Genomic DNA, 11255 nt, shown 5'->3' with positions numbered 1-11255 from the left:
CTATCCCGTCACTTCTTTTGCACACCAGAGAAGGTGCTCGTGCACAGAAATGCCCCTGCCTAACCTCTGTGATGCTCGTTGATTCCTCTGGTTTCACTTTCTACAGGGCTGACTGAGAGAGTAAACTGAGATTACACCCACACTACACAGAACATTTTTACGGGGAACTTCTGGAAAGAAAGAAGCACAGACAACAAGCTGAGCTCCTGACCCCTGCGACCCCTGTGCGAAAGCACGGGTAGCACCTGTGAGGATTAATTCACCTTGGCATCGGAGCTTTGTAGTGCCACCTTTCTGGATGGTTCCAAGCAGCACTGTTTCATGTGATGCTGAAGGCTGCAGTGTTTGAACTCTGCAGCAGACAACCTGGAGGCGAGCCAGTGAGAGAAAGGGTGGAAGGGAGAAGGACAGAGTTAGACAGAGTCAAGGAAAGAGTTTGTGTTGGGGCGGGCGGGTGGGGGAATTGCAGGAGGGAAAATAAAAAGCCAGCGAGTAAAGATAAACTGTAGTGACTGTAGTGACAGCCAGTAAGTGGTTTTGTCCTTCAGATCCTATCAAATAAAACTACTAGCATGTGCAGGTTTTGTTTTTTGGTGGAGGGGGGTGCATTCCACTTGATTTAGTGCCAGGCTTTACAAACAGTAACACGTTTCGGGAGGAGGGGGTAGGAAACTAAGTGCATGCTTAACACTATATCCATTTCATCACAACATGATTGAAATAGGCAGGGAATCACAGGCCCAGACCAAATCCTCTTATACGATTTGAAGCCATTAATCATTTCTGCCTCATGATGTAATTTTGAAAAACAAGTCTTTTCTCAGTAACAGGTAGGCCAGGGTGCCCTATGGGATTGACTCATGAGCGGCTAGCCCGTTGTTAGACCTTATATGGCTAATACCCTTATTGAATGGCTATAAAGCCATTCTTGCTGCCAGGGAGTGGTTTCCAGCGTTACTGAATGGACCAGATGTCTGGCCACTGTGTGCTGGGAACTATTGCTAGTAATCAGGAATTATTTGCAGAGGCTGGTCAGATGTACAGACAGGTGACAGAATAAAGGAAAAACCCAAACCTTTGTTCCTAACAAGGGGTCAGAGTACAGTGACATGTACCTATGGCATGGGAGGGTTTTAATTAGAGGGGAATGCTGTAAATCAATAGAGAGATATTCCAAGTAGTCACCTTTTTTCTCTTTCTATCCTGCTAACAGCGGTCCCTTCCATGTGTCATGATCTTTGCAGGAAACAGATCTCAACCCGCTTGAACACCCAGTGATGCAGTTCAGTTCAGTTTTAGTTGTATGGCACCAAATCACAGCAGTCACTTCAAATTACTTTATATTATAAGATAAAGACCCTACAATAATAGAGAGAAAACTCCAACAATCAGCTCCCTGTGAACAAGCACTTGGCAATAGTGGGAGGGAAAAACTCCCCTTTAACAGGAAGAAACCTCCAGCACAACAAGGCTTTGGGAGGGGCGGCCATCTGCCACAACTGGTTGGGGGTGAGGCGAGGAAGACGGGACAAAAGATACGCTGTGAAAGAGAGCCAGAGATTAATAGTAACTAATGATTAAGTGCAAAGTGATATATATGCATAGTGAGCAATAAGAGGTGAGTGAAGAAGAACTACTCGTTATATCAGCATATAAGCCTAGACTTAACTTACTGAGGGTTCGGAGTCATTGATCCAGCGCTAACTACTTGTTTTATCAAAAAGGAAAGTTTAAGCCTAAAGTTAAAGAAGCTGGCTCCACAGAAGAGAGGCCTGAAAGGTGAAGGCTCTGCCTCCCATTCTGGGAGAGAATTCACCAAAACACTATAGAAAAATGGTGCTCCATCCCTCCAGCAGAGAGCCACATACTGTGAGAATCAGTGCTAAGGAACAGTGAAGCTATTTCAGACACCTTGTTGAGATACTTGTTTTTCCCTTGAATTTTCTCCTCATAAGAAGATAAAATAAAATACATACATGCACAAAACGCACCCTTCCCCCCTGCTGTTTGACCATCCCTGCATGTCAACATACACAGTTGCATTCAGATGTTCTAACACGCTCTCCAAAGCAAACAGGTGCAGCGCCCGATGTGTACGTTGCTGACACGATGCAAAAACTCTTTTCACTACTGGCTTGACACACGGCTAACAGCCATTCTCTGCCATGAAAGGCAATCCTCTCACTTGGCACTGAAACAGCAGGTGCATTACAAATCCTCATCCATTAAAAATGGCGCCCGCGTCTTTCGGTTACACAGGTAAACATCGTCTCATATTTGTCACCCGCGGTTCACATCCCTCAAAGTTCTCGCACAACTTGCTTGAAAGCTGTTTTGTTTGAGAGCCTATGCCAGCTACCATAGGGCGAGACGCGGAGTACAGCTCGGAGAGATCACCAGTCTGTCGCAGGGCTAGCACATAGGATGTAAATGGCTGTCTCTTAAAGCGCTTTGGGTCCGCTTCTGTTGTTTAAACATGCTATAGGCTATAAATAGCATTTCCAATAAGGTAGTTTATTTAACACAATTCAGTGGGCTGTATACTGAACCTAGAGGATAGAACAAAGTATCCCTCCTATTGTACTGGTATCATTCCAGTACCAATAGCAGCATTGGTATCCATACCATCAATATCTGGATCGATCCACCCACCTCTGAAGCTAACTGCTGTCAGTGGGAAGGAGCATTAACGTGTTGGGGGAAGCAATGTATTAATGAAGATGGAGGGCTGACTTGAGCTGATTTCCACTGAACTAAAGCGAACTTTGACCCCTGCAGTATTATAAAAAGAAAACAAGCTCTGGGCTGGGCAGCGTTTGATAAGAAAGCAATACGTGAGGTAGTTACATATTCACAGAGCTGATAAGAAGAGGGGAGACGTAATATGTGCTAGTGCCCTGCAGTGGTTTGAGCATTGTGATTAATCTGAGCAACTAAATAAATAATAAAAAAAAATAATACCCCGGAGTTAACACGATACCCAACATCCATAATGCCAAAACAGTCCTGCAACAAATACTGTATAGTGTTCCATGTTAAGCCTAGTGTTCATTTTAAAGCCTGCTTGGCTTACATCATGGAGCCTGGTTTCAAGTTTTATAGACCATTAAGTAACACCTCTTTAGTTCCAGTATGCCCAATCCTTATTAAAATCCAGCCCGTACATACCTTTGACCCGGAACGAGGCGCTCTGAGACCTGGGGGGCATTGAAAGTCACTTTATCAACCAATCAAACAGCCGATACTGCACATTAGATAAAGTGTAGCTATAGAAACCGGGGCAGGAGGCCAAAGTGGAAAGCTATTATGTTTTTGAAATATTTATGGCCCAACAGTGTACCATTGTGTCTAAAAAGGTCTTATTAGAGCAATTCCCCGTTGACGTTCCTTAATAACGTGTGAGCTGAAAGCAGTTAAATGTCTGCGGCATTGACAAAAGTGCATAAAAGTCCACATTGTCCTGTTTGCCAAGTGTTTTTAAGGAGACGCAAAGTGAATTCGTACACCTCCGTGAACATTAATCGCACATGGATCAGCTTAACTGGTTCTTGTGACCGATTCAGGCTTCTGTGCCGTCACCTCTGGCATTGCCTAATCTGCACAGTGACAAAAACCTCAATAGGGGAAAATAACAAAACAGAGTTCAATGAAAAGAATCCAGTACGATTCAGATTAGTTACTTTTTGTTTCGCAATTGTAGAGTGGGCTTGGCCGGCTCATTCTGAGGCTGCTCAGCAGCTCACAGGGCACGATCAACAGCACTTCTGTAAACAGCCCAGATGGAATCGGAAAGCACTCTGGGTCATCATTTCTTCCATATAAATGTGACAAATTCTGCTTATAGTGTGACATTCGTCTCTAATAATAAGAAGAACTGGGAGAAAGGCAGGGGGTTGAGGCTGTTTAGGCACATTGGAGATTCTAGTACATTCCAGAGTTGTTCTTCAAATCTTTCTCCTCACACATCTCTGTCCACCCTCCTCCACCTTCTTCCCCGCCGTCTCCCACGGGGCCAGGGCAGAGACAGGTGGTCACTGGGAGACAGGAGAGCAGTCAGGCATAAGCAATCAGGCTATCAGATACTCCAATCCACACCAGCAGCAGCACAATGAGACCCGAGCATCATCTGACAGCAACAGACCCACTTACATATTACACATCTAAATGTGCACAGTGCACACACTCGCACACATGCATGAGCTGTAACACCTAACTATTAGACCCAAACACTCCATCCCTGACGCTGCATCTAATTATGCATAAAATTCAAAGTGATGAACACTTGCACAGCAGAAAGGAGGAACGCAGGATCAGTCTGGGGTAACCTTGTAACAGCCATTTAAAACAGCATGGCTATCAGCACACTAATAAAATATAAGTAATGCAATCAGAAATGAGAAAACTGCAGTAATAGAATAAATAGAAGCACAAACTGGGTCAGTGCTAGCTCATTTACAAGTAATCGTTTCTCTTACTGGTAGCTAATTACTTATCAGAATTGTGTTATTGTGCTTCTCTGAAGACGTTGCCCATATGTATACACACTATGCAACAAGCTTGTCTGCTGTGCCTGTGGCACTGACTGAGATGTCTATGGATAAGATGCAGCGGCAGCGCAGACCATGGGAGTGACGCATTGCAGGTACAAACAAACCAATCAGAAAGCGCGATTTCTTTCGGCTACAGCTTGTGCCCCATCACGTAGTAGCAGAAAGTATTAATCCGCCGTTATGTAGACCGCAGGGGATACGCGGTGTGATTATAAATATCAGAGTCGAAACCTTCACAGCATTCATAGATGAATGTTTAACTTGTTTCTTGTTCTTACTGTATAGATATCGATTACGATTTTTAAAATAATAATAATTAGGGACCTGTAGAAGAGGCGAGTTGGCGGATTGATATTAAAAAAGAGGAGGAGTTTCGAATAGCCGTTAAAGGCGAGTCCAGTTGCCTCTGTGTCAGTGTGTTCATAGAGAGTGTTGAGTTTTGGAAGCTTATTCGGCTTAGGGTTATTACGAATTTGTCGTGAACCAGCCACTACATCTACATCGAAATGGTAAGGGAAATAAGACTGGCTTTCATTTGCGGGATGGATCCGTTCGTAAACCTCTAACCCGTTATTTTGTTTTCCGGTCGGAATGAACGGAAATAAAACGTAACTCAAAAATGCCCGCTGTAACTACCGCATTGCTAGCAGAGTAAACGTCTTCTTTACAGTAGATAGGCAAAACTAACCCGTCCGAGGAAGCTTCTGTTTAGTCTGAATGAAAGTATAACGTCTGTTGAGCACCGTTTACGCATTTACACTTAAAATGGTGCATGTGCGTCGAGTGTCCCAATAACGTTGCTTTTTATGGCAGTTCAGCTGCGTCCTAGCTAGTGTCCCGCCTAGTATCCTTTAACCGAGTAAGCTGTATTGTGACTATTTGCTAAACGCGGTATTACTTGCTGTATTAGTCACTCATTGTGCTGAACGTGTGTGGCGTTGTCTTGAGTTGATGAACCGGCATGTAATGGTAGCTAGCTAAGTGCGGCTCTGCCTAGCTAACGTTTACCGCCAAATTGTACAACATTAATTTTATACCGCAAATTTGGGGTCTTCGAAGATCGCTCCAATATTTCGCGCAATTGCCAATGGCGTGGCGATCTTTTTTTTTCTTTTCTTTTTTTTCTTTCCTTCTTCTGTAGGACAAAGTGTTGGCTTACAGTCAAGAAAATGCCTTTGTGCAAATTTACTGGTAGTACTAAATATTGCTGTTGTAATAACATAATTTTCGTCAGCTGTAGAAGCTGTGCCAAAACGCGGCTGTAGATTTGAGAGAATCCACGTAAACCAGCATGGGGGGGTTAAGTGTAAGGCGAGGCGTGTGTATATATATTTTTTTCTTGTCTGGCATACTAAAAGCTGTTTTTTTTTGTTCGTGTATATTGCAGGCTGATCAACTTACAGAAGAGCAGATTGCTGGTAAGACATGGCTGCATTGATCTTCTACTTTTCCTCATAACTGCAAGTGGCCTACCTTATGGATCTTTGCATCCCATTGCAGAGGATTTATACTTTTGCCTTTTAAGGCGTTCCACAGAGCAGCCTGCTGGTCATAAAACTGGAATGAAAGAAACCGCTGTTGCTTACTGGCACTGGAGCGCTTAAGGACTCCCTCATGGAAAACTTTGCATTTTCATGGTTGCCATGTAATAAATGATGTAATCTGAAAGAGCTGTGCGTTCTGGCGAGCTGTTGGTGCTCACCTTTATATGCTTGCGTATGGTGTGAGGTACTTGCTCATGAAATGGGAGTGCTACAAGAACATTTGTGGTAGTATACTGGGCTTGGTGCGCTGGTATGCTACAATAAGGTGTTATGTAAATAATGCAGGCCTGTAAAGTCTATAAAGATGATTCATACGATTTAGTGGCTTCCTTATACCTTCCCGCATGACCTGCGGCTTGTCCCACGGAAATCGGTCCCTGTTGATATTCCCGCTGTGCACAGCAGGCCCTCTCTGACAGAACAAAAAAGGGGTGTGCCCTATGTGTTTGACCCTGGAAATGGCAGGGCAGGTTCATAGTTTTCCTGACACTGACAAGCTGCTGCACGCCACTACACATTTCCCGTTGGCCTCATCACGCTTGATGAGTGTGTCATTGTTCGTCATACCTCAGGGCTCCACCAAAGCTGCACGGGGCTGTCATTTGTCGTTGTAGCACAACTTTGGCCTCTGCTGCTCCGCCTCGCGGTCGGTGCTCTTGTTTAGCCAGAAACTTGTAGTTGGAACTCAATAGGGTCTCATCAGTATCTCGGAGTTGATTTATATAGACATTTAATGATACAATTATGAGCTTGGTCTTAAAAGTGGGCTTTGTGACGTGATGTTGTGGTGTCTTGCCAGTTGTTGCCAATTGCTTTACAGGTGTGGTTTTTGTTTTGTTTTTTCCCCTCACTAAAAAGCCAACTCTCTTTGTTGCAACTAGAATTCAAGGAGGCCTTCTCACTCTTTGACAAGGATGGAGATGGCACCATCACAACCAAAGAGCTGGGCACAGTCATGCGCTCTCTGGGCCAGAATCCCACAGAGGCAGAACTGCAGGACATGATCAATGAAGTGGATGCTGATGGTGAGAACTCGATCAAACCTCAAAGGCTTCCAGCTGTTTACAGTCACTGTGCTAGATGTCAGTAGCTCAAATGTGCTGCTTCTTAAAAACTTTTTTTCTTCAGGAAATGGAACGATAGACTTCCCAGAATTTCTTACCATGATGGCCAGGAAGATGAAGGACACAGACAGCGAGGAGGAGATCAGAGAAGCATTCCGTGTCTTTGACAAGGTAAATGCATCCAGCCGCTCTAGTGTACATATGCACTGTAGTTTGTAAGAAGGGGAGCTCACTGACTGACCTGATTTCTCAGGATGGGAATGGCTACATCAGTGCTGCTGAGCTGCGCCATGTGATGACAAACCTTGGTGAGAAGTTGACTGATGAAGAGGTGGATGAAATGATCAGAGAAGCAGACATTGATGGGGATGGACAGGTCAACTATGAAGGTTGGTATATAGTTCTCTATTAGTGGGGGGGTTGTTGTTTCTGTTGTTTTTTTTTTTTTTTTTTTTTTTTTTTTGTAATAATTTTGGGCTGACATTTTAAATGTAAAATTTTATAATTTTTTTTTTCCCCCTCTTCAACCCTGCAGAGTTCGTACAAATGATGACGGCGAAGTGAAGGCCTTGTACAGATTTCGTATATAAATAATTTGCCTTTTTTCTTTGTGTAATTTATCTGTAAAATCTTAATAGCCCCTATTCATCCCTGCCCCTTCTGCTGTCCAAAGGAACTGCATGTAAACTGCATAGGCTCTTGTCCCCATGTCCCTTTCTTTTGCTGTCATGGTGTTTTGGAGTGACAGAACGGTCATACAACCAGATGCCGTGGAGGCCCCTGGAAGCTGGAGAACTTGGAATTTTCCTGTTATGTGCTCGGGGCCCCCTCCACGCATGGTGACATTGGAAACCTGTCAGCTGGTTGTCACTTGGCAACACTGTTGGCATGGAAACGATGTAGAGAAGTTGAAACTCTGCATGGACTACGGACAAAGTATATATGGAAATCTCAGCATTGCACTACTGCAAAAAAATGACACGGGTGTATCTCCTAGGTACTCGTACAAACTCTTTTTGTATCTGCTGTTCTATATACCAGAAAAATGACAAATTTTACCATGCTTTTTAATGTTTTACTCACTACTTTTTTTTTTTCTTTTTTTTTTTTTTTTTTTAAATGACCACAGGTCAAATAATCCATTCCAAGTTGTATATTTTTTTTTTTTTCCAATAAAATTTACAATCTACCCATATTTGAAAATTGTCTTGTTTTCGGTTATGGATTGTTGAGTTTGTATACCCTGTAATAATTCCCATTTTGTATTGAAGACAGGATGCTCCAGTTTTGATAGGTTTGGTTTTTTCTTTTTCTCTTCTTGTTGCTTGGAATACATGAGATGTTTACCAATTAAGTCCCCCTGTTAACCCCCCTCCCCACAGCACTGAGGAGCATCAGCCAATGCCTCTTAATGTTCAGAAAAGCTCACGTCAGATGTGCATTGTCATTAAAATAAAAGCACTGAGTGGGATCAAAGGCTTCTATTTTGAAGTACACACAATGGTACTCGAAATTAGATTAGCCTTGTACTGTCCAGCTCGCCCATCTGACTGCATAGGCCGTGTGTTAGAGCCAGCACAGCACCATGTAGGACCTGACTGCCTCATGTCTTGCGTGGCATTTGCCCCCAATCATAAGATGTGGGTGACTGAACATGTATCAGAAACCATGGTGTAAATAGGTGTACCTGTGTGGGACTCTTATTTTCTGTTTTATTTCTGATGAGTTTGTTACAGTAGCTTGCAGAGATACTAAGTTTGTTATTTTGATGAATGACAAAATAAAGCTCTATTGTGGACCTCTGTGCTGCCTCCCGTGTGAAATTTGTTTGCTGTTTTTTGCAGCCCATTTTGGGAGGAGGGGAATGCAATCACTGCACTTTGAAGATGTGCATCTGGCTTTTGCAACATTGCAGTAAATGTGATGTTGCATACAGCTAAGTTTATTGTTGTTGAATCCACTGGTGGTAGGGATCAAGGAATCACCTTGTAATTTGCATTTCTAATACAAATATCTGCACAAATCAAAATATGCAAATACATTTTAAAACAGTGTGCATACCTTAATGAGCTGCTGTAACTGGGTGACTGAAAGGAAACATGTTCCAAACAGGAGCGCTGACAGGTTAAATGATAGGATGATCAGACGACCTATTCAAGTAGGGAATCCAAAGACTGACAGAAGATGCTGGGTGTTCTCAGCTGTCTAAAATTTGGATCAGGTCCCAATCTTTTATAATGAAGGTTATAAAAGTAACACATACAGGTAGATGGGAAAGTGTCAGGTCAGAAAACTAAGCTAAAAAACCCAAACGTACAATTAAATTTTTCATTACTAGGGATGATCTTGTTCTTGATTTTATTCCAACCATATCTATGACGAATCAAAATAATTTAACTGAGTTTGCTGGGTGCATGTACCTGAAAGCCTGAATATTTAGTACAAGTATTTTTGTGTCATATGGTACTGAACAAATGTCTGGAACCGCTCCTTATATATTTGTATTTTACGTCCTATGATCCAGACTTGTACTTCTAATCTATGAAAAATGTCAAAGATATGTTTGACAGGCATAAAGTAGCTATTTTGCACCAACAAGCTGAAAACTTGTTGACAGTGTGAAGTGTGTCCTTGAAAAACTGAGAAACCTAGACAAGTCGGGGACGGAAGAAGTGGCAGCTTTCAAAATCAATAGCATGTGGAGAGGATCTGAAAGTCACTTCCTTAGGAAATAGAAACCCGGCAAAGACTTGACACAGACCTGAGACCTGTGTCTGGTGCTTTGGTTGATCCATCTATGTTTCACTGAGGCCTCATCAGAAATACCCTCAGTGGAGTGGGTGGCTGTCGGAAGATCATTCTCAAGGAAAGGTAACGGGGAAAAGGATGCATCACCAAATTACACAATAACTAGACTGAAAATCAGAAGCAACAGGTCTCATGGAGTGATGAATCCAAATGTAGAATCTCTGGTTCAAATCATCATCAACATGTGTGGAAGATGTCAGGAGGAAGGTACAGCACTGAGTGTCTACAGTTAAACAACAAAGGTGGTCATATTGAATTTCAAGCTAATTAGAATTGTACAAAGTCTTTTTTTGCCTCATACATTGAATTTCTATTTAAATTTGCACCTATTTCTCATTTTCTCAGCAAAATATAAAGACTCGAGACTTTTGCACAGCACTGTACTGGTGATTTGTTCATTTGCTGTAAAAGTTGAATGAACATCCACCAAGTGTGGTGTTTCCATAATTATTTTTTTCTAAGTGTTGTAGCTTTTATCATAATGCTGAACCGGATGAAACTTGTCTTATGTGTGAAGTTATGTGAAGGGTCTGACCTCCACCCCCCCGGGAGCAGTGCAGGCTGCAGTTGTTTGTGGCTTGGCCAATCATGCATACTCAGAGCTCCCTTGTGGAAGCACATTTAAACATTTAGAGCATTACAAAATGCACCGAGGTAACAGCTAGCACACAGAAAAGGTAACTGCACTACCCCCCGATCTGACTCTGCTTCGTCTCGTGTCATGTGCAGTGACACAAATGAGTGGGTTCTTGCTTTCACGCGGCACCAGCTGCAGTTCCAAGGCACAGAACGAAAAGGAACACCACGGCGATTTCAGGTGTGAATCGATCACACAAGAAACTCTGATTGTGTTAAAACCAATTATCACAAGACTTTTTTTAAAAAAAGAAAAAAAATTACCCTCACAGATGAAGTGTCATCGCAGCCTGCTTATAAAAAAAGTTGTTAATTACGCTGCACATGCGACACTAGGCTGAAGCTGTCTCCTGCATTCATGCCTTGTCCGAACTGGAGATGACTGTACATGAGGGAGTCAGGGTGAAGATGTGTGTATGTCTCCTAGTGCGCTGTGGTGTCACATGAGACTTCCTTGACAAGCAGCGGAAGCATGAATTCTTGGCTCCTTCCAGCCATGTGCTGCATGTAGCCTGGCAACCGGGCCGAGTGTAGCGCTTTCTGTTCCCAGAGTGAGATTTTCGCTTCAGCTGGCGGTCTTGAATTTTGCTGTACTGAAATAAAGAGGGAAGAAGAGTTCATCCTGGAGTACGATCTCAGGTGTGAGCGTTTGC

At 43.0% G+C, this 11255-nt stretch overlaps 1 protein-coding gene across 1 annotated transcript; it reads left to right on the top strand.

Moving 5' to 3' along the window:
* The first annotated feature begins 4918 nt into the window (after positions 1-4918).
* calm2a (calmodulin 2a (phosphorylase kinase, delta)) lies at positions 4919-8962 on the top strand. The gene is made up of 6 exons (XM_005735127.1): positions 4919-5059; positions 5938-5968; positions 6976-7119; positions 7223-7329; positions 7412-7547; positions 7694-8962. The coding sequence occupies exons 1-6, from the start codon at positions 5057-5059 to the stop codon at positions 7720-7722; spliced, it is 450 nt and encodes a 149-aa protein (XP_005735184.1). The 5' UTR covers positions 4919-5056; the 3' UTR covers positions 7723-8962.
* Positions 8963-11255: the final 2293 nt, after the last annotated feature.

The sequence above is a fragment of the Pundamilia nyererei genome, unplaced genomic scaffold (assembly GCF_000239375.1).
Source record: "Pundamilia nyererei isolate P.nyererei 1_Seehausen unplaced genomic scaffold, PunNye1.0 scaffold00062, whole genome shotgun sequence".
Lineage (NCBI taxonomy): Eukaryota > Metazoa > Chordata > Actinopteri > Cichliformes > Cichlidae > Pundamilia > Pundamilia nyererei.
This window is presented reverse-complemented; position numbering and strand designations above follow the sequence as displayed.

Bases quoted from the DNA above. Each gene is read 5' to 3' on its own strand.
- calm2a (XM_005735127.1), top strand. The intron at 5,969-6,975 runs GTAAGACATGGC...TGTTGCAACTAG, and splicing joins TACAGAAGAGCAGATTGCTG to AATTCAAGGAGGCCTTCTCA. The intron at 7,548-7,693 runs GTTGGTATATAG...TCAACCCTGCAG, and splicing joins TGGACAGGTCAACTATGAAG to AGTTCGTACAAATGATGACG.